Source organism: Strix uralensis, chromosome 38 (assembly GCF_047716275.1).
Source record: "Strix uralensis isolate ZFMK-TIS-50842 chromosome 38, bStrUra1, whole genome shotgun sequence".
Lineage (NCBI taxonomy): Eukaryota > Metazoa > Chordata > Aves > Strigiformes > Strigidae > Strix > Strix uralensis.
The window spans coordinates 76,323-102,799 of NC_134009.1; the positions used below are offsets into that span (position 1 = coordinate 76,323).

Consider the following 26,477-nt stretch of genomic DNA (forward strand, 5'->3'; position numbering starts at 1 on the left):
AGATGGGGATGTGGGGGGGAGATGAGGACATGGGGGCACAGGGACTTTGGTGGGACATGGGTGGGATGTGGGGACACGTGGGGGGACACGGGGACATGGGGGGGACACGGGTGGGACATGGGGATGTGGGTGGGACATGGGTGGGATGTAGGGACATGGGGACACAGGGACATGGGGACATGGGTGGGATGTGGGGACATGGGGACACATGGGGGGACACGGGGACATGGGGGGGATGTGGGTAAGAGATGGGGACTTGGGTGGGACATGGGTGGGATGTGGGGACATTCGGGACATGGGGACACAGAGGAACAGGGGTGAGACATGGGGGACGTGGAGACATGGGGGACACAGGGACATGAGGGGACATGAGGGACATGGGGACTTGGGTGGAACATGGGGGACATGGGGGGACACATGGACATGGGGACATGGGGGAGAGATGGGGACATGGGGACACATGAGGGGACACAGGGAAATGGGAGGGACAGGGGGACATCGGGGGACATTAGGGGACATGGGGGATTGAGGGAGACATCAGGCACAGGGGGGACACAGGGACAGACGTGGGGGGCACACAGTGCCACAGGGGGGTGACCCACGGTGACAAAGGGGGACCTGTGGGGACAGGAGGTGGCCTCTGGGGACAGGGTGTGACCCATGGGGGACAGGGTGGCCCCTGGGGACAGGGGGTGGCCCATGGGGACAGGGTGGCCCCTGGGGACAGGAGGTGGCTCCTGGGGACAGGGGGTGGCCCATGGGGACAGGGTGGCCCCTGGGGACAAGGAGTGGCTGGTGGGGACAAGGTGTGACCCATGGGGACAGGGTGGTCCCTGGGGACAGGGGTTGGCCTGTGGGGACAGGGGGTGACCCGTGGGGACAGGGTGGCCCCTGGGGACAGGGGTTGGCCTGTGGGGACAGGGGGTGACCCGTGGGGACAGGGTGGCCCCTGGGGACAGGGGTTGGCCTGTGGGGACAGGGGGTGACCTGTGGGGACAGGGTGGCCCGTGGGGACAGGAGGGGGCCCCTGGGAACAGGAGGTGACCCATGGGGACAGGGGGTGACCCGTGGGGACAGGCGGTCGCCCGTGGGGACAGGAGGTGGCCCCTGGGGGGCAGGGGGTGACCTGTGGGGACAGGGGGTGGCCCGCGGGGACACTCACTTGCAGGCCCGGTGGGGGGGGCGGCAGTCGAAGTTGTCGTAGAGGCAGTGGGGGCTGTCGCAGCCCCGGTCGCAGCGGCTGTTGTTGAAGAGGGGGGGACACTCGGGGACCCCGCAGTGTCCCCAGGGGTCCCCCACCAAGAGGGAACAGTCCCCCCCCGTCCCACTGGCACCCGGGGGTGTTACACTCCCGGTGACAAACCCCGTCCCCCGCTTTCCCCCCGCACCCCCCCTCGCAGGTCATTTCGGGGGGGGGGAGGAGTTGGGGACCCCCTTGACATCGGGGACCCCCGAAACCCGGCGGGCACAGGCAGCGGGTGAAGGGGGGGCGGGGCGAAGGGACGCAGGTGCCACCGTGGAGGCAGGCGTCGGGGGGGCAGGTGACGTTGGTGGCCTCGGGGGGGTGGCACTGGGGACCCCCGAAGCCGGGGGGGCAGAGGCAGCGGGGGCCGGCGGGGGAGGGGAGGCAGCTGCCGCCGTTGGCGCAGGCGAGGTCCAGGCAGGAGAGCGGGCGGGTGTCGCAGTGGGGACCCCCGAAACCCTGGGGGGGGAACGGGAGGAAGGGGGGGGGCGGTCAGGGTGGGGGGGGCACCCCAAGGTGGGGGGGGGTGATGGGCAGCCAGCCCCCCCCCGCCCACTCTGTGCCACCCCATAGCACCCCATAGCACCCCCCCCCCATGGCAATGGGTGTACCCAGACCCCTGCCCACCCCATAGCACCCCCCAGCACCCCCCAGCACCCCCCCCCATGGCTCTGGGTGCACCCAGCCCCCTGCCCACCCTATAGCACCCCATAGCACCCAGCACCCTCCCATCCCCCCCCCCAGCCCCCTGCCCACCCTATAGCACCCTGTATCACCCCATAGCACCCAGCACCCTCCTATCCCCCCCCCCCAGCCCCCTGCCCACCCTATAGCACCCCTATAGCACCCCATAGCACCCAGCACCCTCCCATCCCCCCGCCAGCCCCCCTGCCCACCCTATAGCACCCTGTATCACCCCATAGAACCCCCCAGCACCCCCCCATGGCACTGAGAGCACCCGCCCCCCTGCCCACCCTATAGCACCCCCCAGCACCCAGCCCCCAGCCCCCTGTAACACCCCATAGCACCCAGCCCCCTCCCAGCCCCCCCTCCAGCCCTCTGCCCACCCCATAGCACCCCCCAGCACCCCCCCCACAGCACCCCATAGCACCCAGCCCCCTCCCAGCCCCCCCCAGCCCCCTGCCCACTCTATAGCACCCAGCACCCCCCAGCACCCACCCCCATGGCTCAGGGTGCACCCAGCCCCCTGCCCACCCTATAGCACCCTATAGCACCCCATAGCACCCAGCACCCTCCCATCCCCCCCCAGCCCCCCTGCCCACCCTATAGCACCCCATAGCACCCAGCACCCTCCCATCCCCCCCCCCCAGCCCCCCTGCCCACCCTATAGCACCCTGTATCACCCCATAGAACCCCCCAGCACCCCCCCATGGCACTGGGAGCACCCGCCCCCCCTGCCCACCCTATAGCACCCCCCAGCACCCAGCCCCCTGTAACACCCCATAGCACCCAGCCCCCTCCCAGCCCCCCCTCCAGCCCTCTGCCCACCCCATAGCACCCCCCAGCACCCCCCCCACAGCACCCCATAGCACCCAGCCCCCCCCCAGCCCCCTGCCCACCCTATAGCACCCCCAACCCCAGCCCTATGCCCACCCCTTGTGCCCCCCCGCCCCGAGGCCCACGCAGGGTGGGGTGGGGTTGGGGGGGGGGGGGGGTGCCCGCACTCACGGGGGGGCAGCGACAGGCGTAGCCGCGGGGGGTGCCGGGCTCGGGCTGGCAGCGCCCCCCGTGGCGACAGGGCAGGGACTGGCAGGGGTTCACCAGGCTCTGGCACCGCTGGCCTGGGGGGGGCACACACGGGGTGGGGGGGGACAGCGGGGGGTCAGGGGAGAGGGGACAGACACCCCCCCCCCCCCACCCCAGGGTGGGCACACGAGGTGCCAGTCACCCTGCCTGGACTCTGCCTGCACTGGCACCCTGACCCATCCCCCCCCCCAACCCTGACACCCCCCCCAGCACCCATAACCCCCCCCGGCAGCACCCACTGGGGAAACAAGGCTGGTAGTGGGCACCCAGCACCCCTCCCACGACCCCCTGACCCCACCAGACACCCCCCGCACCCCCCCGGCACCCCCCCCATGTCCCATTACCCGCCCTGACCCCCCCCAGCACCCACCGGTGAAGCCGGGCTGGCATGGGACATGGAAGGTGTTGGCACCCAGCACCCCCTGTCCCCCCCTTACCCCCCCTGGCACCCCTTACCCCCCCCCCAGCACCCTGTTCCCCCCCCAGCACCCACCGGTGAAGCCGGGCTGGCATGGGACATGGAAGGCGTTGGCACCCAGCACCCCGTCCCCCCCTTACCCCCCAACATCCTCCTGGCACCCCCTTACCCCCCCTTTACCCCTCTTGACACCCCCCTGGCACCCCTTACCCCCCCCAGCACCCCGTTGCCCCCCCAGCACCCACCGGTGAAGCCGGGCAGGCAGAGGCAGCGGAAGGCGTTGGCGCCCTGGACGCAGGCGCGGGTGCCGGGGGGGTGGCAGGGCCGGCTGTGACACTCGTTGACGTCCCCCTCGCAGCGGGCGCCCGTGTAGCCGGGGGGGCAGGCGCAGCCGAACCCCCCCACCCCGTCCACGCACGTCCCGTTGTGGAGGCACTTGGGTGCCTGGGTGCCGGCGGGGGGGGCACAGTCGTCCTCGTTGATCTCACACAGGACCCCTGCGGGGACGGGGACATCGTGGGGGGACGGGGGGGGACACCCTGGGTGTGTGTGTGGGGGACACACACTGATGGGTGCCACTGTGGGGTGGGGATGTGGGGACCCTGGTGGGTGACACGAGTGGGGGAGGGGACCCAGTTCATGGGCACCCTGGGGTGGGGACATGGGGACCCTGATGGGTGCCACCATGGGGACACGGGGGTCCCTTCCCACCAGCACCCAAGGTCATGGGGACATGGGGGTCCCTTCCTACCAGCACCCAAGGTCATGGGGACATGGGGGTCCCTCCTACCAGCACCCAAGGTCATGGGGACATGGGGGTCCCTTCCCACCAGCATCCAAGGTCATGGGGACATGGGGGTCCCTCCTACCAGCACCCAAGGTCATGGGGACATGGGGGGTCCCTTCCCACCAGCACCCAGCGGGGACACGGGGGTCCCTCCTACCAGCACCCAAGGTCATGGGGTCCCTTCCTACCAGCACCCAAGGTCATGGGGACATGGGGGTCCCTTCCTACCAGCACCCAAGGTCATGGGGACATGGGGGTCCCTTCCCACCAGCACCCAACGGGGACATGGGGGTCCCTTCCCACCAGCACCCAAGGTCATGGGGACATGGGGGTCCCTCCTACCAGCACCCAAGGTCATGGGGACATGGGGGTCCCTTCCTACCAGCACCCAAGGTCATGGGGACATGGGGGTCCCTCCTACCAGCACCCAAGGTCATGGGGACATGGGGGTCCCTTCCCACCAGCACCCAAGGTCATGGGGACATGGGGGTCCCTCCTACCAGCACCCAAGGTCATGGGGACATGGGGGTCCCTTCCCACCAGCACCCAAGGTCATGGGGTCCCTTCCCACCAGCACCCAATGGGGACATGGGGGTCCCTTCCCACCGCCCACCCCCACCGTGGGGCCACATCCGGGGTCCCCCATGTCCCCGAGGGTCCCCGAGCACCCACCCAGGGTGCCGGGGGGGCAGGAGCAGAGGTAGCGGCCCACGAGGTCGAGGCAGGTGCCCCCGTTCTGGCAGGGCCGTGACTGGCACTCGTCCACCTCCAGCTGGCACTGGTGGCCCACGTAGCCCGGCGGGCACTGCGGGGACAGCACCCATGGGTGCCCCAGCACCTCCGTACCACCACCCCAACCTCCAGGGCACAGTACAGGGGGGCCAGGCACCCGAGGGCACCCCAAAAGAGTCATCTGAGCCCCAAATGCTGTGGTTGGGGAGGGGGAGCACCCATGGGTGCTCCAGGGCAGAGGCACCCATCACCCAAGGGACCCCTCACCCAAGGGCAATGCCATCCTCAGTGATAGGAGGGGTGAGACAGGCACCCATGGGTGCCCTCACCATGGGGAGATGCCCTGGCACCCCAAAAATCTCATCTGAGCCCCAAAAGCAGTGGTTGGGTCAGGAGAGCACCCATGGGTGGAGTCACCCATCACCCAAAGGACCCTTCACACCACCCTTGGTGGCTTGAGGGGTGAGACGGGCACCCATGGGTGCCCTCATCATGGGGAGATGCCCTAGCACCCCAAAAACCTCATCTGAGCCCCAGACATGGTGGTTGGGTAGGGAGAACACCCATGGGTGCTCCAGGGCGGAGGCACCCATCACCCAAGGGACCCATCACCCAAGGGTGATGTCACCCTTGGTGGCTTGAGGGGTGAGGAGGGCACCCATGGGTGCTGCTGCACCCCACCCCCGGCAGAACTGGGCCGGTTGGGCACAGACCCCTCAAACCAGTGGGCACCCATGGGTGCCCTCACCATGGGGAGATGCCCTGACACCCCAAAAATCTCATCTGAGCCCCAAAAGCAGTGGTTGGGGAGGGGGAGCACCCATGGGTGGAGGCACCCATCACCCAAAGGACTTTTCACCCAAGGGCAATGCCACCCTCAGTGGCTTGAGGGGTGAGGTGAGCACCCATGGGTGCCCTCATCATGGGGAGATGCCCTGGCACCCCAAAAACCTCATCTGAGCCCCAAGAGCAGTGGCTGGGTCAGGAGAGCACCCATGGGTGCTCCAGGGCGGAGGCACCCATCACCCAAGGGACCCATCACCCAAGGGCGATGTCACCCTTGGTGGCTTGAGGGGTGAGACGGGCACCCATGGGTGCCCTCGCCATGGTGAGGGGTGGGGTGCAGCCTCCTTGCACCCATGGGTGCTGCTGCACCCCACCCCCGGCAGAACCAGGCTGGGTGAGCACCCCAAACCCATGGGCACCCGCAACCCCTGCCCCCACCCCCAACGCCCATCTCCCAGGGGACACCCATGGGTGCCGCTCACCTCGCACTCGTAGCCCCCCCCGTAGCTGCGGCAGGCGGCGCCGTGCAGGCAGGGGTTGGGCCGGCAGCGGTCGGGGGGGGTCTGGCAGTAGGAGCCCCCGTAGCCCTGGGGGCAGAGGCAGCGGTGCCCCCCCCCCGGCACCCCCACGCAGCGCCCGCGGCCGTGGCACAGCTGGGCCAGGGGGACACCTGGGGGGGGACACGGGGAGGGGGGGGGACAGTGTCAGGGCCAGGGGGAACTGGGGCAGGAGGGGCAGCACCCAGGAAACCCGCCCGGGGGGGCCCCAGTCTGCCCAGTGCCCCAAACTGGGCGGGGGACACAGGTGTCCGCGCTTCTGAGCCCCCTCCCAGTCCACCCAGTAACGCAAACGGGGAGGGCAGTCAGGTGTCTGGACTCCTAAGCCCCCTCCCAGTCTGCCCAGTACCCAAACTGGGAGGGGACCCACGTGTCCGGGCTTCTGAGCCCCCTCCCAGTCTGCCCAGTATCCAAACTGGGAGGGGATGCTGGTGTCTGGGCTTCTGAGCCCCCTCCCAGTCTGCCCAGTATCCAAACTGGGAGGGGATGCTGGTGTCCTGGCTTCTGAGCCCCCTCCCAGTCTGCCCAGTATCCAAACTGGGAGGGGACGCTTGTGTCCAGGGTTATTAACACTCCCAGTCTTCCCAGTACCCAAACTGGGGGGGGGACACAGGTGTCCGGGCTTCTGAGCCCCCTCTCAGTCTGCCCAGTATCCAAACTGGGAGAGGACTCAGTCCTCCAGGCTTCTTCTAACCCTCCCAGTCCTCCCAGTTTCCCACACTGGGAGGGAACCCAGTCCTCCCAGTCATCCCAGTGTCCCCAGTCCCCCGATCTGGGAAGGAACCCAGCCCTCCCAGTCCTCCCAGTGCCCCCAGTCCCCCAAACTGGGAGGGAACCCAGTCCTCCCAGTCATCCCAGTCCTCCCAGTGTCCCCAGTCCCCTGAACTGGGAAGGAACCCGGCCCTCCCAGTCCTCCCAGTGTCCCCAGTCCCCCAAACTGGGAGGGAACCCAGTCCTCCCAGTGCCCCCAGTCCCCTGAACTGGGAAGGAACCCAGCCCTCCCAGTCCTCCCAGCCCTTCCAGTGCCCCAAACTGGGAAGGAACCCAGCCCTCCCAGTCCTCCCAGTGCCCCCTGTCCCCTGAACTGGGAAGGAACCCAGCCCTCCCAGTGCCCCCAGTCCCCTGAACTGGGAAGGAACCCAGCCCTCCCAGTCCTCCCAGTGCCCCCAGTCCCCTGAACTGGGAAGGAACCTGGCCCTCCCAGTGCCCCCAGTCCCCCGAACTGGGAAGGAACCCGGCCCTCCCAGTCCTCCCAGTGTCCCCAGTCCCCTGAACTGGGAAGGAACCCGGCCCTCCCAGTCCTCCCAGCCCTCCCAGTGCCCCAAACTGGGAAGGAACCCAGCCCTCCCAGTCCTCCCAGTGCCCCCTGTCCCCTGAACTGGGAAGGAACCCAGTCCTCCCAGTGCCCCCAGTCCCCCGAACCGGGAAGGAACCCAGCCCTCCCAGTCCTCCCAGTGCCCCCAGTGCCGGGCGCTGACCTCGCTGGGCGGCGGCGGTGGCGCAGGTGACGTTGGGGACGTCGCAGGCGCTGCCGGTCCAGGGGGGGGGGCACAGGCAGGACACGACGCTGCCCGTTTGCCTGCAGCGGCCCCCGTGCAGGCAGGGCCCCCCCCGGCACAGGTCCTGGGTGCTCTGCGGGGGGGGGGTCGGGGGGTGTCAAAGGGGGTCGGGGGGTGCCCAGGTCGATGGGTGCTGGGGCACCCAGAGCACGGAGGGGGAGGGAAATGGGGTGCCCAGGTCGATGGGTGCCCTCTCCTCCCCCCCAAACCCCCAGGGACCCACGTCGGGTGGGCGCAGGGTGCCCCCTCCCCCCCCCAGCACCCATGGGTGCCCCCCCACCCCCTCACCTGGCACTGGGTGCCGGTGTAGCCCGGGGGGCAGAGGCAGCGGAAGGTGTCCCCGGTGGTGACGCAGGTGCCACCCTGCAGGCAGGGCTGCCCCCGGCACCCATCGGGTGGGTGCTGGCAGTGGGTGCCCCAGAACCCGGGGGGGCAGCGGCACGAGAAGGAGGCGACGCCCTCGACGCAGGTGCCCCCGTTGAAGCAGGAGCTGGGGGACACACACACACGCAAAAGGGGCTCAGCACCCATGGGTGCCCCCGTGACACACTTGGGTGCTGGGGGGTTGGGCTGGAGAAGGGAGTTATGGGGCAGCCAAGGGCACCCATGGGTGCTGGTACCAGTGGGTGCACCTCGGGACATTCTATGGGCATGGGAAGGGTTGGGGACACCCCGGAGCACCCATGGGTGCTGGTACCAGTGGGTGCACCTCGGGACATTCTGTGGGCATGGGAAGGATTGGGGACACCCGGGAGCACCCATGGGTGCTGGTACCAGTGGGTGCACCTCGGGACATTCTATGGGCATGGGAAGGGTTGGGGACACCCCAGAGCACCCATGGGTGCTGGTACCAGTGGGTGAACCTCGGGACATTCTGTGGGCATGGGAAGGATTGGGGACACCCGGGAGCACCCATGGGTGCTGGTACCAGTGGGTGCACCTCGGGACATTCTATGGGCATGGGAAGGGTTGGGGACACCCCAGAGCACCCATGGGTGCTGGTACCAGTGGGTGCACCTCGGGACATTCTATGGGCATGGGAAGGATTGGGGACACCCGGGAGCACCCATGGGTGCTGGTACCAGTGGGTGCACCTCGGGACATTCTATGGGCATGGGAAGGGTTGGGGACACCCGGGAGCACCCATGGGTGCTGGTACCAGTGGGTGCACCTCGGGACATTCTGTGGGCATGGGAAGGATTGGGGACACCCGGGAGCACCCATGGGTGCTGGTACCAGTGGGTGCACCTCGGGACATTCTATGGGCATGGGAAGGGTTGGGGACACCCGGGAGCACCCATGGGTGCTGGTACCAGTGGGTGCACCTCGGGACATTCTATGGGCATGGGAAGGGTTGGGGACACCCGGGAGCACCCATGGGTGCTGGTACCAGTGGGTGCACCTCGGGACATTCTATGGGCATGGGAAGGATTGGGGACACCCGGGAGCACCCATGGGTGCTGGTACCAGTGGGTGCACCTCGGGACATTCTATGGGCATGGGAAGGGTTGGGGACACCCGGGAGCACCCATGGGTGCTGGTACCAGTGGGTGCACCTCGGGACATTCTATGGGCATGGGAAGGATTGGGGACACCCGGGAGCACTCATGGGTGCTGGTGGGTTGGGGAAGGGAGTTATAGGGTGTCCAAGGACACCCATGGGTGCTGGTGGCTTTGGGTGCACTTGGGGACATTCTATGGGCATGGGAGGGCTTGGGGACACCCAGGGACACCCATGGGTGCCAATGTCTTTGGGTGCAGACGGGGACATTGCACAGGCACAGGGAGACTGGGGCTACCTGTGGCCACCCAGGGCCACCCATGGGTGCTGAGACCTTCAGGTGCCAATGGGGACATTGTAGGGGCATGGGGTGACAGGGGGGCACCCAGGACCAGCTGAGGCCACCCAGGTCCACCCAAAGGTGCTGAGACCTTCAGGTGCAGATGGGGCCATCACAGGGGCATGGGGAGACCTGGGGCCACCCAAGGCCACCCGTGGCCACCTGGGGCCACCCATGGGTGCTGAGACCTTCAGGTGCAGATGGGGACATGGCACGGGGAGTCTTGGGGCCACCCGTGGCCACCCATGGGTGCTGAGATGTCCAGATACAAATGGGGACATCACACAGACACGGGATGACCTGGGGCCACCCAAGGGTGCTGATACCTCCAGACATAGACAGGGACATCACATGGGCATGGGGTGGGGTCTTGGGGCCACCCAAGGGTGCTGAGACCTCCAGATGCAGATGGGGACATCACATGGGCATGGGGTGACCTCGGGCCACCCAAGGCCACCTGTGGCCACCTGTGGCCACCCAAGGGTGCTGACACCTCCAGATGCAGATGGGGACATCACATGGGCATGGGGTGACCTCGGGCCACCCAAGGCCACCTGTGGCCACCTGGGGCCACCCAAGGGTGCTGATACCTCCAGACATAGACAGGGACATCACATGGGCATGGGGGAGGTCTTGGGGCCACCCAAGGGTGCTGACACCTCCAGATGCAGATGGGGACATCACATGGGCATGGGGGGGGTCTTGAGGCCACCCAAGGCCACCTGTGGCCACCCAAGGGTGCTGATACCTCCAGACTTAGGGATGTCACATGGGCACGGGGTGGGGTCTTGGGGCCACCCAAGGGTGCTGAGACCTCCAGATGCAAACGGGGACATCACATGGGAACAGGAAGTCTTGGGGCCACCTGGGGCCACCCAAGGGTGCTGAGACCTTCCCACGCAGATGGGGCCATCGCAGGGGCGCGGGGTGACCCGCGGCCACCTCTGGGTACCTGTGGGCACCCGTGGGTACCTGTGGGTGCAGTCGGGGACGTCGTGCTGGCAGCGGGGGCCGGTCCAGCCGGGGGGGCAGGTGCAGGTGAAGCTGTTGACGTAGTCGGTGCAGGTGCCGCCGTTGCGGCAGGGCCGGCTCCGGCACTCGTCCTCCTCCGTGCCACAGCGGGGGCCACCGAATCCGGGGGGGCAAGTGCAGGAGAAGGTCCCCACCCCGTCCCGGCAGGTGCCCCCGTTCAGGCAGGGGTCTGGGGGGACACACACACGCCCAGGGGGTCACCCATGACACCCCCCACTGTCCCCAGGTCCCCCTGGTGTCCCCAAGCCCCTCAATGCCCCCCCCAGTCCCCCCAGTATCCCTGTCCCCCATGTCCCAGTGTCCCCAGTCCCCCCAGTGTGCCCAGAGCCCCCCAGCATCCCTGTCCTTGCCACGTCCCAGTGTCCCCAATGTCCCCCTCTCAGTGTCCCCCCACCAGTGTCCCCAGTTTCCCCCCCCTTTCCCCCACCCACTGTCCCCAGTCCGCCCAGCACCCCTGTCCCCCGTGTCCCAGTGTCCCCAGTCCCTCCAGCTTCCCTGTCCCCGTGTCCCCAGTTCCCCCAGTGGCCCCAGAGCCCCCCAGCATCCCTGTCCCCCCATGTCCCACTGTCCCCGGTTCCCCCAGTGTCCCCCCCAGTTTCCCCAGTGCTCCCCGTGTGTCTCCCCACCAGCGTCCCCAGTTCCCCCAGTTCCCCCAGTGTCCCCAGCAGCCCTCTCCTTGCCATGTCCCAGTGTCCCCAGTGTCCCCCCTCACTGTCCCCCCGCAGTTTCCCCAGCACCCCCCTGTGTCTCCCCACCAGTATCCCCAGTTCCCCCCCCCAGTTTCCCCCCCACATTTCCTCCTCCTCAGTGTCCCCCCCCAGCACCCCCGTCCACCCCCCCCCCCCGCTGTCCCTGTGTCCCCTCACCGGGGTGACAGTCATCGAGGTCATGCTGGCAGGTGCCCCCCCCGTAGCCGCGGGGGCAGAGGCACCCAAAGGTGCCGGGGCGGTTGGCGCAGACCCCCCCGTGCAGGCAGGGGCTCTGCCCACACTCATCCACGTCCTCCTGGCAGCGCTCGCCTGGGGGGGCGGGGGGGGGGGGGGTCAGGGTGCCCAGGGGGGTTGGGGTGACATGGGGGGGGGTCAGGGTGCCCCAGGGAGGGTCAGGGTGTGGAGTGGGGTGGGGGTGACTGGGGAGATGGGGGGGTCAGGGTGCCCATGGGGGGTCAGGATGCCCGGGGAGGGTGTGAGGGTGCCCCGGGGTGGGGGTCAGGGTGCCCAAGGGGGTTGGGGTGACATGGGGGGGGGTCAGAGTGTCCATGGGGGGATCAGGGTGACTTGGGAGGGGGGGGGTCAAGGGTGCCCAAGAGGGGTCAGAGTGTCAGGGGGGGGTCAGGGTGCCCATGGGGGGCTCAAGGTGTTTGGCGGGGGGGGGGGGGGGTCAGGGTGCCTGAGGGGTGTCAGGGTGCCCGGATGGGGGTCAGGGTGCTCAGGGGTGTTTGGGTGCTCAAGGCGGGGGTCAGGGTGCTTGGGGCAGGGTCAGTGTGATGGTGGAGGTGGGTGCTGGGGGTGCCCAGGGCACCCAGGGGTGCCGGGAGGTGTGTGGGGGGCACCCTGGGGTGCAGGTACCTTGCCAGCCAGGGGGGCAGCGGCAGGTGAAGGCCCCGTAGTCGGGGGTGGGGACGCAGACGCCGCCGTTGTCACAGGGGTTGGGGGAGCAGGGAGCCAGCGTCACCTCGCACGCCCGCCCTGCACCCGGGGACCCCGTCAGGCATCGCCGCCCCCCGGGTGACAGGTGGGGGGGGACCCATAAGGACATGGCCACCATGGGGACACCCAGCGTGGTGGCACCCATCAGGACATGGCCACCACTGGGCACCCGATGTGGTGGCACCCATCAGAGCATGGCCATCACTGGGTGCCTGGCACGGTGGCACCCATGAGGACATGGCCACCATGGGGACACCCAGCATGGTGGCACCCATCAGGGCATGGCCATCACCAGGGACCCGATGTGGTGGCACCCATCAGAGCGTGGCCATCACTGGGTGCCTGGCATGGTGGCACCCATGAGGACATGGCCACCACGGGGACACCCAGTGTGGTGGCACCCATTAGGGCACCCAATGTGGTGGCACCCAGCAGGACATGGCCATCACCAGGTGCCTGGCATGGTAGCACCCATGAGGGTACGGCCACCATTGGGTCACCCAACATGGTGGCACCCATGATGACATGGCCACCATGGGGACACTTACTCTGGTGGCACCCATTGGGTCACCCAGCATGGTGGCATCCATGAGGACATGGCCACCATGGGGACACCCAACATGGTAGCACCCATCAGGGCGTGGCCACCATGGGGACACCCATTGTGGTGGCACCCATCAGGGCATGGCCACCACCGGCTGCCTGGCATGGTGACACCCATCAAGGCACCCAGAATGGTGGCACCCATCAGGGCATGAGACAAAGCCACCAGGTACATCACTCAGCACCCATGGGTGCCCACCTGTGAAGGGTGGGGCACAGAGGTGTCCCTCCCACCCCTGGACCCCCCCAGCACCCATAGGTGCCCACCTGTGAAAGGCAGGGCGCAGAGGCAGCGGTAGGTGCCAGCGCCATCCAGGCAGGTGCCCCCGTGGTGACACGGCCCCGAGGCACATTCGTCCACCTCCACCTGGCACTGGGTGCCTGCGGGGGGGGGACACACGTGTCACCCTGGGTGGGGACACGGGGATGGGGGTGAGGGCGTGGTGGGGACATGGGGACAATGGGGGACGTGGCAGGGGATCCCCAGGGGGGGCAGGAGGTCCCCAGGGTGTTCCCAGATGGGCAGAGCACCCCCAGGGTGACACCAGGGTGTCACTAGGATGGGCAGGGTGTCCCCAGAGGGTCCCCAGGGTGGGCAGGAGGTCCCCAAGGTGTCTCTGGGGGTGGGAGGGGTGTCCCCAGGACGGACCAGGGCTTTCCAGGGTAAGGAGGGTGTTCCCAGGGTGGGCAGAGGGTCCCCAGGGTGGGCAGGGGGTCCCCAGGGTGACACCAGGCTGTCCCCAGGGTGGGCAGAGGGTCCCCAGGGTGGGCAGGGGTCCCCCAGGGTGGGCAGGGTGTCCCCAGAAGTCCCCAGGGTGTTCCCAGAGTGGGCAGAGGGTCCCCAGGGTGTCACCAAGGTGGGCAGAGGGTCCCCAGGGTGGGCAGGGGGTCCCCAGAGTGACACCAGGCTGTCCCCAGGGTGGGCAGGGGTCCCCCAGGGTGTCCCCGGAGAGGGGGGTGTCCCCGGGGGCCGTACCCCGGTATCCGGGGCGGCAGGTGCAGCGGTACCCCCCCCCCAGGGGGGTGCAGGTGCCCCCGTGGCGGCAGGGCCGGGGGGCACAAGGGTCCTCCCTGCGGGCGCACGTGGGACCCCCCCAGCCCGGCTGGCACTCGCAGGTGAACCTGGTGGGGGGGGACACACATGCTCATGATGGGTGCTGGGCACCCAAGGGTGCTCCCTGCCAGCCCCCCCCCAGCATCCCTGGGCACCCTCAGGTACCCCTAAGCACCCTTGGGTGCCCCCCCCCCGGCACCTATGGACGCCCTCAGGTACCCCCCCAAGCACCTTTGGGTGCCCCACCAGGCACCCATGGACACCCTGAGGCACCCATGGGCACCCTTAGGCACACACATCCCCCCCAGGCACCCATGGGCACCCATAGACACCCTCGGGCACCCCCCCAGGCACCCTTGGGTGCCCCACCAGACACCCCCTGACCTGGGCACCCAAGGACAACCCAGGGCCACCCTTGGGCACCCTTAAACCCCCCTCTGAAGCACCCACAGACACCCCCAGGCTCCCCCCAAGGCACCCAGAGCACCCATCAGCACCCACAGACATTCTCAGGCACCTCAGAACCCACAATTTGAGCACCCATAGACACCCTCGGGCACCCACGGGCACCCCCAGACACCCTTGGTCACCCATAAACACCCCCATGGTCACCCATGGACATCCTTGGGCACCCCCCAAGGCACCCAGAGCACCCATCAGCACCCACAGACATTCTCAGGCACCCCAGAACGCCCAGTCTGAGCACCCATAGACACCCTCGGGCACCCCCATGGGCACCCCCAGACATCCTCAGACTCCCTGTGGGCCCCCTCCCCTCCAGCACCCAATGGGTGCTCACCCGTCGCCGTGGTCGCGGCAGGTGCCGTGGGCGCAGGGGCTGCTGCGGCAGGGTTGGGTGCTGGGGCGGCACTGGGTGTCACGGGTGCCCGGCGGGCAGAGGCAGGTGAAGCCGTTGGCACCGTCCACGCAGGTGCCACCCTCGTGGCAGGGGTTGGAGGCGCATTCGTTGATCTCCACGTCACAACGGGGACCTGGGTGGGGGTGGGACGCATTGGGGTGGGGTTGGGGTTTAGGGTGGGGCACCCTGGTGGGCACCCAATTGGGTCTGCCAATACAGGTAAGTCCACAGGGGCACCCAAGAGGGGCACCAAGCATGGGTGATCAACGTGGGCACCCAACAGAGGTGATCAACGTGGGCACCCAACAGAGGTGGTCAACAGGGGCACCCAACAAGAGCACCCAACAGGAGCACCCAACAGGGGTCATCAATGGGGCACCCAACATGGGCACTCAACATGAGCGCCCATCATGGGTAGTCAATGGAGCACCCAGCAAGAGCACCCAACAGGTAATCAATGGGGCACCCAACATGGGCACCCCCACGCCAACACCCAAACAGACACCAAGCCCCTCCCAGCACCCATGGGAGCACCCAGTGGACACCGAGCCTCCCTAACACCCATGGGAGCACCCAACAGACACCAAGGCCTCCCCAGCACCCATGGGAGCACCCAACAGACACCAAGCTCTCCCAGCACCCATGGGAGCACCCAACAGACACCAATCCCCCCAGCACCCATGGGAGCACCCACAGGCACCCACCGGTGAAGCCGGGCTGGCAGACACAGTCGTAGCGGTCGAGGCCGTCGTGGCAGGTGCCGTGGGCGCAGGGGTTGCTGGCGCAGTCGTCGGGGTTCACCTCGCAGTTGACACCTGGCACCCAAGGGTGGCCGGACCTCAGCACCCACCCCGTGACCGGGTGGGGCACCCTGGGGCGAAGGGTCGAGTCGCCCAGGTGGGGTGTCCCACCAACCCCCTTCCTGGCCCGTGGGCACATGGGATGTGGTGGCACCCAGTGAGGACCCTGTGGTGGCACCCACCCCATGGCCTGATGGGACCCAAGGCCATGCCCAGCACCCACTTCATGCTCAGTAAGACCCGACACCATCTCCCTCACCCACCCCATGCCCAGAGAAGACCCAGCTCCACACCCAGCACCCATCCCAAGCCCAGAGAAGACCCAACTCTATGCCCAGCACCCACCTCATGCCTAGACGAGACCCAACACCATCTCTAGCACCCACGCCTTGCCCAGATGAGACCCAACATGGTCTCCAGCACCCACCCCTTGCCCAGATGAGACCCAACATGGTCTCCAGCACCCACCCCATGCCCGGATGAGACCCAACTCTATGCCCAGCACCCACCTCATGCCTAAACAAGACCCAACACCATCTCCAGCACCCACCCCATGCCCAGATGAGACCCAGCTCTATGCCCAGCACCCACCCCATGCCCGGATGAGACCCAACATGGTCTCCAGCACCCATCTCATGCCCAGACGAGACTCAACATGGTCTCCAGCACCCACCCCATGCCCAGATGAGACCCAACTCTATGCCCAGCACCCACCCCTTGCCCAGATGAGACCCAGCATGGTCTCCAGCACCCACCCCATGCCCAGATGAGACCCAACATGGTCTCCAGCACCCACCCCATGCCCAGATGAGACCCAGCTCTATGCCCAGCACCCACCCCATGCCCAGATGAGACCCAACATGGTCTCCAGCACCCACCCCATGCCCAGATGAGACCCAACTCTATGCCCAGCACCCACCCCATGCCCAGATGAGACCCAGCATGGTCTCCAACACCCACCCCATGCCCAGATGAGCCCCACCCCGGGCCCTACCGGTGGTGCCGGGGGGGCAATTGCACTGGTAGGCGTCGACACGGTCGATGCACTTCCCGCCGTGGCGGCAGGGGCTGCTGGCGCACTCGTCCCGCTGGCGCTCGCAGCGGGTGCCGGTGAAGCCGGGGGCGCAGGCGCAGGAGAAGCTGGCGACGCCGTCCAGGCACGTCCCGTGGTGGCAGGGGTCCGGCCAACAGTCGTCCACGTTGTGCTCGCAGAGGGCACCCTCGAAACCTGAGGGGGTGGGGGAGGGCACCCATGGGTGGAGGGTGGGCAATGCAGGGTGCCATGGACACCCATGGATGCAGGGTGGCCAATGCCAGGATGTTGGGGACACCCATGGGTGCAGGTTGGCCAATGCCAGGAGATCAAGGACACCCACGGGTGCAAGATGGGCAACACCAGGAGGACAAGGACACCCATGGGTGCAAGGGTGGTCAATGCTGTGGATTCATGGCCACCCATGGGGGCAGGATGGGCAATGCCAGGATGTTGGGGACACCCATGGGTGCAGGTTGGTCAACACATTGAGGTTAGGGCCACCCATGGGTGCCAGGTGGTCTATGCCAGGAGATCAAGGGCACCCATGGGTGCATGATGGTCAATGCCTGGGTTCCCTGGCCACCCATGGGTGCAGGGTGACCAGTGCTGTGGATCCATGGCCACCCACAGGTGCACGATGGTCAGTGTCGTCTTCCATGGCCACCCACGGGTGCCAACTGGTCAACGCTGGGTTCCGTGCCCACTCATGGGTGCTGGGGGTCCCGGTGGGTGCTCACCCTCAGCACAGCGGCACTCGTAGCCGTTGGGGCGGTCGAGGCACTTGGCGCCGTTGCGGCAGGGGGTGCTGGCGCACTCGTCCATGTCCGTCTGGCAGGTGGGACCCGAGAAACCTGGGTGGGGGGCACCCATGGGTGGGGGGGGGGGAGAGGGAATGAGCCCCCTATGGGCTCCCCCAACTCCTCTCAGGGCACCCCCAGAGTTCTTGCACCCCTCAAAAGGGACCACCTCGTCCTGGAGCACCACCCATGCCCAGGAGCCCACAGGTGGGTGCCCAGGGATGGGTGGGGGGGTGGGTGCCGAGGGGGTGGTGGGTGGGTGCTGGGTGGGTGCTCACCGGGGGGGCAGGAGCAGGAGAAGCCGTTGACCAGGTCGTGGCAGCGGCCGCCGTTGGCGCAGGGGCTGCTCTGGCACTCGTCCACCTCCAGCTCGCACAGGGGCCCGCTGAACCCTGCACCCACCGCCACCGTCACCCACCCTGCGCCCCCTGGCACCCTCACCCCCACCCTGACACCACCTTGCCCCCACCCCATGCCCACATGGGGAACCCCTTGGCTGTGCAAGTGTAGGTGAAGGCTGCCTGGACCCACCAGGACCCACACCGAGACCATGACCCAGCCCAGGTCCCACACCAAGACCCCCCGCCCATCCCAACACCCATCCCAGCACCCATCCCAAGACCCCCACCCATCCCAGCACCCATTCCAAGACCACACCAGGTCCCACAACCACACTAGAACCCGTCCCAGGTCCCAGATCCATCCCATGACCCATCCCAGCACCCATCCCAGGTCCCATCCAAAGACCCCCACCCATCCCAAGACCACACCAGGGCCCACACCCATCCCAGGTCTCCCACCCATCCCAGCACCCATCCCAAGACCATACCAGGACCTACACTAGATCCTATAACCATACCAGCACCCATCCCAGGTCCCCCACCCATCCCAAGACCCATCCCAAGACCCCCACCCATCCCCAGACCACCCCAGCTCCCACACCCCCACGACAACCCATCCCAGGTCCCTCCCCACCATCCCAGGACCACCCCAGCTCCCACCCCAGGTCCCACCTCCACCCCAGCCCCCCACCACCCATGGGTGCTGCCCCCACCGGCCATGCAGATGCAGGTGAAGCGCCCGATGCGGTCCAGGCAGGTGGCCTGGTTGCGGCAGGGCCCCGACAGACACTCGTTGACGTCGCTCTCGCAGCGCGGCCCCGCGTAGCCCCGCCCGCAGCGGCACTCAAAGGAGCCCTGGGTGTTCACGCAGCGCCCAAAGTGCTCGCAGGGGTTGGCGCCTGGAAGGGGCGGGGCAAGGGAGGGGTCAGCACCCATGGGTGGCCTCCACCGATGCGTGCTCCTCTTCTTGGGTCCATCACCATGGTGATGGCTCACAGGGGTGTAGTTCTGCCTGCGCTCTCTGCCCATGGATGACGCCCCCACCATGAATGATTGCCCACCACCATGGATGCCCCCCCACCCATAGGTGTCCCCAATACCCATGGTTGCACCCAACACCCATGGGTGCCCTCCCTCTTGGCTCAGTTGCCATGGTGATGGCTCATGGGGGTGCAGTCCTACCTGTGCTCTCTGCCCATGGTTGACCGCCCCCCCCCCACCATGCATGGCCACCCCCTACCACCACCCAAGGGTGCCCCCAACACCCATGGGTGCCCCCCAACACTCATGGGTGTCCTCAACACCCATGGGTGTCCTCCCTCTTGGGTCCATCACCATGGAGATGGCTCATGGACGTGCAGTCCTGCCTTTACTCTCTGCCCATGCTTGACCCCCCACCATGAATTGCCGCCCACCACCACTCAGGGGTGCCCCCAACACCCATGGGTGCTCCTCTTCTTGGGCCCATCACCATGGTGATGGCTCATGGGGGTGCGGTCCTGCCCATCCTCTCTGCCCACAGATGACCCCACGCCCACGAACGGGTGCCTCAACCTACAGGTGCCCTCCATCGATGAGTGTCCCACACCCACAGGATCCCCCTCCCCACCCATGGGTGCCCCCCACCCACCGATGGAGCACTCGTCGACGTCCTGGTCGCAGGCGCCGCCGGTGAAGCCGGGGGGGCAGGTGCAGATGGCGCGGCCGTTGACGGGGTTGGTGTCGCAGATGGCGTCCTCGTGGCAGGGGTTGCTGACACAGGCGTCATCCAGGTGGCACAGCAGGCCTGGCACCCGCCGGGGCATCAGGGCACCCATGGGGGTGGAAACCCCCCCAGTGGGTGCCCACCCCATGCCAAGGGGGCTCATGGGTGCTTTGACCCCTACCTGAGGTGCCCACCCCCCAAGCAAGAGGCCCCATGGGTGGTGCCCACCCCATGATGGTGCCACCCAACCCCATGCCAAGGCTACCTAAGGGTGCCCACCCCATCCTGCTGTCACCCAATCTCTGCCAAAGCCACCCCAGGGTGCCCACCCCATGCCAGCGTCCCCACGGGGTGATGCCCCCTTCATGCTGGTGCTACCCAACCTGTGCCAAGGCCACCTCAGGGTGCCCACCCCACACCAGGGTGTTCTGAGGTCTCCCACCCCATGCTGGGGTGCCCACCCAAAGTCAGGGTGCCCCTGGAGGTTCCCCATCCCATGTCAGGGTGCTCTTGGGGGTCCCCACCCAAAGCCAGGGTGCACTTATGGGTGCCCACCACATGTCAGGGTGCTCTCAGAGGTCCCCCACCCCACGCCAGGGTGCCATTGAAGGTTCCCACCCCATACCAGGGTGCCCTTGGGGGTGCCCACCCCATGCCAGGGTGCCCTTAGAGGACTCCACCCCATGCCAGGATGCTCTTATGGGTGTCCACCCCACCCCAGGGTCCTCTTGGAGGTCCCCACCCCACCCCAGAGTGCCCTTGGGCACCTCCTCCCCCACACCAGCCCCAGGACTCCCTTGAGGTTGCCCACCCCACGGCACCCTCACGGGTGCCCCTCCACCCACCCCTCACCCGTCTTGCCCATGGGGCAGGCGCAGTAGAAGGAGGCCACGCGGTCGTGGCAGGTGGCCCCGTTGAAGCAGACGGCGGTGGCGCAGTCGTCGATGTTCTCGCTGCAGCTCTCGCCCGTCCAACCATTGACGCAGACGCAGGTGTGGCCACCTTGGGTGTTGAAGCAGGTGCCCCCGTTGTGGCAAGCGTTGGGCTGCAGTTGGCACTCGTCCACGTCCTCGGTGCAGAACTGGCCTGGGGGGGGAGGGAGGGGGGGGACATGTGGAGGGTGGGGGGTCAAGCAGGGCTTGGTGAGCAACCTGAGGAACCTTCTTGGAGACCACCTGAGAACATCTCAGGGACCACCTTGGCCTGAGTCTCCTGAGGACCTGTGGGACCTGCTTGATGACCACCTTGGGGACCATCTCAGTGACCACCTTGGGGACCTCCATGGTGATCAGCTCCATGACCATCTCAGGGACCACCTTGGTCCACACCCTGACAGCCACCTTGGGGTCCTCCTTGGTGACCACTTCTGGGATCATCTCAGGGACCATCCTGGGCCCCATCTCAGTGACAACTTTGATGCCCACCCTGGTGACCACCTCAATGACCACCCTCATGCCCACCTTGGTCCATGCCCAAGTGCCCACCTTGATGACAACCTCAATGACCACCTCGGTGACCACCCTTGTGCCTACTCTGGTGTTTACCTCAGTGGCCACCTTGGTGCCCACCTTAGTGCCCATCCTGGTCCCCACCTCAGTGACCACCCTGGTGACCACCTTGGTTCACAGCCACGTGCCCACCTCAGTGACCACCTCGATGACCACCTTGATGACCACCTTGGTCCATGCCCAAGTGCCCACCCTGATGCCCAGCCTAGTGTCTACCTCAGTGCTCACCTTGGCCCATGCCCACATGTCCACCTTGGTGACCACCTTGGCAACCACCTCAATGACCACCTTGGTGCCACCTTGGTGCCCACCTTGGTGCCATCTTGGTGATCACCTTGATGACCACCTTGGTGCCCACCTTGGTCCATGCCCACATGTCCACCTTGGTGACCACCTTGGCAACCACTTCAATGACCACCTTGGTGCCACCTTGGTGACCACCTCGATGACCATCTTGGTGCCCACCTCAGCCACTATCAGTCTTGAAGCCCACCCTGGTGGCCACCCCATTGCCCACCACCCCCAGTGCCCTCCCAGTGCCCCCCTCACCCGTCCACTCGGGGGGGCACTGGCAGTTGTAGGTGTTCACCCCGTCCACGCAGGTGCCCCCGTGGAGACACTTGTGCCCGGGACAATCGTCCACGTTGGTCTCGCAGGTGGGACCCTCAAAGCCTTGGGGACACCCAGGGTGGGGGGGTCAGGGTGGGGCCAGGGACCACCCCCCCCCCAATCCACTGGCACCCAGCACCCCCCAAACCCATCCGGGGTGTCACCGGGGAGCCCTGTGGGTGCCAAGGGTGATGGGTGCCAAGGACACACACCCCCCCCCCCCAGGGACCCCCCCCCAGTTCCAGGGACCCCCCCTCAGTTTTCAGGGACCCCCCCCTAATTTTCAGGGTTCGCCCCCCAGCACCGGGGACCCCCAGGGACCCCCCCAGAGACCCCCATCGATTTCCAGGGACCCCCCCAGCACCATGGACCCCCAAGAGCCTCCCCCCCCCCAACTTCCAGGGACACTCCCCCTCCCCCAAGACCCCCCCCTCCCCCTCCCCGAGTGCACCCAGGCATCGGGGACCCCCCACCCCCCCCCCCCGCAGCACCCATGGGTGCCAGCACCCACCAGGCAGACAGGCACAGTCGAAGGGCCCCTCCCCCAGCTGGCGGCAGGTGCCCCCGTTCAGGCAGGGGGAGGGGGTGCAGGGGGGGGAGGGGGGCGTCTCCAGAGGGGTGCAGTCGGGACCTGGGGGGTGGGCAGGGGGGCACCCATGGGTGCTTGCTGGCACCCCGCCCACCCCTTAGGACCCCCCCCCACCCAGAGGACTCTCCCCCCAGTGCAGATCCTCACCCCCCCCCTCGAAACCCCTCCATGGGCCACCCCCACCCTTGGGGTCCCCCCACCCCATAGCGCCCCACCATGGGACCCCCCCCGCACCCATGGGACCCCCCCACCCATGGTCCATCCCCCTCTATGGGTCTCCCCCCCCCCCACTGTGTCCCCCCTACAGGGGACACCCCCATACCCCCCCCATTGTCCCCCTCCCACCCATGGGACCCCCCCACCTCATTGTCATCCCCCCATGGGGTCCCCACACCCTTGCGGACCCCCACCCATGGGACACCCCCCACCCATATCCCCTCACCCCATAACCCCCCCCAACAACTCCACTGTTCCCCCCACCCATGGGACACCCCCCCCCCATGTCCCCTCACCCCATAACACCCCCCCAACACCCCCCCACCATCCCCCCCCCCTCGATGAGACCCCCCCACACTCTTGGGGTCCCCCCATCCCCTGCCCCCCCCCCCCCCCACTCACGGCGGGTGCCGGGGGGGCAGAGGCAGCGGGGGCGCAGGGTGCCCTGGCGCAGGGTGCTCTGGCAGAGCCCCCCGGGGGGGCAGGGCGAGGGGGTGCAGGGGTCCCGCAGGTGGCACCGGTCCCCCAGCACCCCCGGCTGGCACCTGTGGGGGCACCCATGGGAGACACGGCACCGGGGGGGGGGCAGGCTGGGACCCCCACGGCACCCAGGGGAGACCTCGGACCCCCCCAGCACCCAGGGGACCCCCTCAGCACCCAGGGGAGACCTCGGACCCCCCCCAGCACCCAGGGGACCCCCTCAGCACCCAGGGGAGACCTCGGACACCCCCCAGCACCCAGGGGACACCCCCAGCACCCAGGGGAGACCTCGGACCCCCCCCCAGCACCCAGGGGACCCCCCCAGCACCCAGGGGAGACCTCGGACCCCCCAGCACCCAGGGGAAGCACCCATGGGACCCCCAGCACCCAGGGGAGACCCCATGGCAGACCCACAGTTCCCAGGGGACACCCCCCCCCCCAACACCCAGGGGAGACCCAGCACCCATGGGACCCCCCCAGCACCCATGGGGGTCCTACATCCCCATGCAACCCCCCAAGTCACCCAGGGGACCCCCCCCCCCGTGCCACTCACTGCATCCCCCCCCCTCCAAGTGTGGGGTGGTCCCATGGGTGCCCCCGCCCCCCCCCCCCGAAGGACACGGGGTAGGGGGAGGGGCAGGGTGCCAGGGCTGCTTCCCCCTCCCCCCCCCACCTTCCTCGGGGGGGGGGGGGGGGGGGCCCAGGCGTCCGGGCAGGGTGGGGGTGAGGGTGGGGGGGGCACCCTGGGAACGTGGCCCCGGGCAGACTCCCACGGCCCCCCCCTCCCCCCCCCCCCTCGCCTGTCCTGCCTGGGCAGGCAGCGCCCTGCCTGCACCCGCGGGCAGCGGGGGGAGGGGCAGGGGAGCGGGGGGGGGGGGGCACCCCGGGGTGCCCCCACCCAGCTGGTGGTGGGTTATGGGGTGCCCCTGGGCGGGGGGGGGGGTTGTGGGGTGCTGGGGGGGTTGTAGGGTGCCGGGGGGTGGGGTGAGTGACCATGGGGGCGGGGGGGGGGGGGGGGGCTATGGGGTGCCATGGGGGGGGTTGTGGGGTGCTGGGGGTGCTATGGGGGTGCAAAGAGTAGTTGTTTGGGGCTGGGGGGGGCTGGGGGTGCCCTGGGGGTGCGATGGGGCAGGGGGGTGCCCTGGGGGGGGGGTTATGGGGCACAGCGGGGGTGTGGGTGCCCTGGGGGGGCTATGGGGTGCTATGGAGGTGGGGGGGCGGGGGGGGGGGGGAGAAGCACAGGAGGTGGGGGGGGCACCCATGGTGGGGGGGGGTGTCACCACCCTGGGGGGCACCCATGGGGGGGGGGGGGGGGGCACTCACAGGCAGGTGGCCCGGCCCTGGGGGTCCAGCACACAGACCCCCCCGTTCTCGCAGGGCGACGCCCCCTCGGGGCACGGCAGCACTGGGGGGGCGGGGGGGGGGGTCAGCCCCACGGCACAGCCCCCCCCTGCCCCACAGATCCCCCCGGAGCCCCACAGATCCCCCCACCCCACACACTGCCCCATAGATGCCCCCCTGCCCCATAGATCCCCCATTGCCCCCCCCCACTGCCCCACAGATCCCCCACTGACCCCCCCTCTGCCCCATAGATCCCCTTGCCCCATAGATCCCCCCCTGCCCCACACATCCCCACCCCACAGCCCCACTGCTGCCCCCCAAGTCCCCACTTCTGCCCCCCCCAGTTACACCCCCGTCATTCCTGCCCCACAACCAGCTCCCCCCAGCCCCATAGCCCAGCCCCCCAAGTGGCTGCCCCACACCCCACTGCCCTATAGCCCCCCGTTACTGCCCCCCAACCCCTATTTCTGCCCCCCAAGTGACTGCACCCCCCTTCCCTGCCCCCCAACTCCCCTTCCTGCCCCCCCACATCCCTGCCCCACAACTACCCCCCCAGCCCCACATGCTGCCCCCAACCGGCCCCCGCTGTGGGGCTGGGACCCCCCAACAGGCCGGGGACCACCCGCCCTGCCCCCCCTCCCCCCTCCCTCCCCTCCCCCCCCCCCCGCCCCGAGGGACCAGGCGGCCGGGCCGTGGGAACGGCGGGGAGGGGCAGTTGGGGTCACCCGGGGTCACCCACGTCACCCCCCCCCCCACCCCCCCATAGCAGAGAGGCCCCCCCCCTCCCCCCCCTCCCCTCCCCCAACCAGGCTCCTTGCGGGGGGGGGGGGGGGGGGGGGAGGGGGGAGTGTGAGGTCACTGCACACGCGTGTGCAAGCGGCGTGCACGTGTGACCCCTCCCCCCCCCTTCACCCCCTCCCCCCCGTGGCTGCGCTGGGCCTTGCACACTCACCCCCCCCCCAGTCTGGGCCTTGCACACTCGCTGTGCCATGTGCTTGTGCCTTGCACGCTCAGCGCACGCTCACTGCGCCCCGGCCTTGGCCCTTGCACACTCATCGCACACTGCGTGTGCCTTGCACACTCACTGCGCCCTGCACACTCGTTGTGCCCTGGACTTGTGCCTTGCACACTCATTGCACACTCATTGAGCCCCATGCTTGTGTTGCACGCTCACTACACGCTCACCGCACCATGTGCTTGTGCCTTGCACGCTCACCTCACACTCACTGCACTCGCTGCACCACGTGCTTGTGCCTTGCACACTCACCGTGCCGCAGGTTTGAGTGTCGCACGCTCTCTGCACGCTGTGCGCCTGCCTTGCACGCTCACCGAGCCCTGTATTTGTGCTTTGCACGCTCACCACACGCTCACTGCGCTCCAGCCTTGTGCCTTGCACGCTCGCTGCACGCTCTCTGCACCTGCGTGTGTGCCTTGCACTCTCACCACACGCTCACTGCGCCCTGGGCTTGTGCCTTGCACACTCATTGCACACTCACTGTGCCCCGCGCTTGTGTTGCACGCTCACCACACGCTCGCTGCACCATGGGTGTGCCTTGCACACTCACTACACCCTGTACTTGTGCTTTGCACGCCCACTGCCCTCACTGCATCTTGTCCTTGTGCCTTGCACGCTCACCACACCCTCACCGCACATTGTGCTTGTGCCTTGCACGCTCACTGCACGCTGTGCGTCTTGCACACTCACCACACCCTGTACTTGTGCTTTGTGCACTCCCTGTGCCCCTCCTTGTGTTGCACACTCACTGCACTGTGTTTATGTCTTGCACGCTCACCACACGCTCCCTGCACCCTGTACTTGTGCTTTGCACACTCACTACACACTCACCCTGCCCCTGCCTCGTGCCTTGCACTCTCACTCCACGCTCTCTGCGTGCTGCACTTGTGCCTTGCACGCTCGCTGCACCTCGGGCTCCTGCCTTGCACACTCATCACACAGTTGCTGCGCCCCAGGTTTGTGCCCTGCACACTCACCGCACCCCGTGCTTGTGCCTTGCACACTCGTTGCACGCGCACCGCACACTCACCGCACCCCGAGCTCGTGCCTTGCACACGCGCCGCCCCCCCAGCCCATCGCACACTCACTGCGTCACGTGCTTGTGCCTTGCACACTCGTTGCACACTCGCTGCGCCCCGCACACGCGTGGCCC

General features: G+C 68.1%; 1 protein-coding gene across 1 annotated transcript in view; it reads right to left on the bottom strand.

The window, feature by feature from the left end:
* Window positions 1-26,477, bottom strand: part of NOTCH3 (notch receptor 3) — a 26,890-nt gene extending 413 nt beyond the window's left edge. The window contains 27 exon segments of the mRNA XM_074854563.1: window positions 567-618; window positions 1,163-1,320; window positions 1,322-1,702; window positions 2,933-3,045; window positions 3,674-3,925; window positions 4,888-5,020; window positions 6,216-6,403; window positions 7,769-7,922; window positions 8,138-8,339; window positions 10,663-10,891; window positions 11,589-11,741; window positions 12,291-12,410; window positions 13,242-13,355; window positions 13,951-14,096; window positions 14,828-15,020; window positions 15,592-15,702; window positions 16,682-16,915; window positions 17,461-17,574; window positions 17,799-17,912; window positions 18,575-18,760; window positions 19,492-19,647; window positions 20,419-20,652; window positions 21,624-21,746; window positions 22,195-22,314; window positions 22,891-23,033; window positions 24,292-24,373; window positions 26,413-26,477. Of these exon segments, the coding sequence (XP_074710664.1) occupies window positions 567-618; window positions 1,163-1,320; window positions 1,322-1,702; window positions 2,933-3,045; window positions 3,674-3,925; window positions 4,888-5,020; window positions 6,216-6,403; window positions 7,769-7,922; window positions 8,138-8,339; window positions 10,663-10,891; window positions 11,589-11,741; window positions 12,291-12,410; window positions 13,242-13,355; window positions 13,951-14,096; window positions 14,828-15,020; window positions 15,592-15,702; window positions 16,682-16,915; window positions 17,461-17,574; window positions 17,799-17,912; window positions 18,575-18,760; window positions 19,492-19,647; window positions 20,419-20,652; window positions 21,624-21,746; window positions 22,195-22,314; window positions 22,891-23,033; window positions 24,292-24,373; window position 26,413 (4,206 nt within the window). The 5' untranslated portion in view covers window positions 26,414-26,477.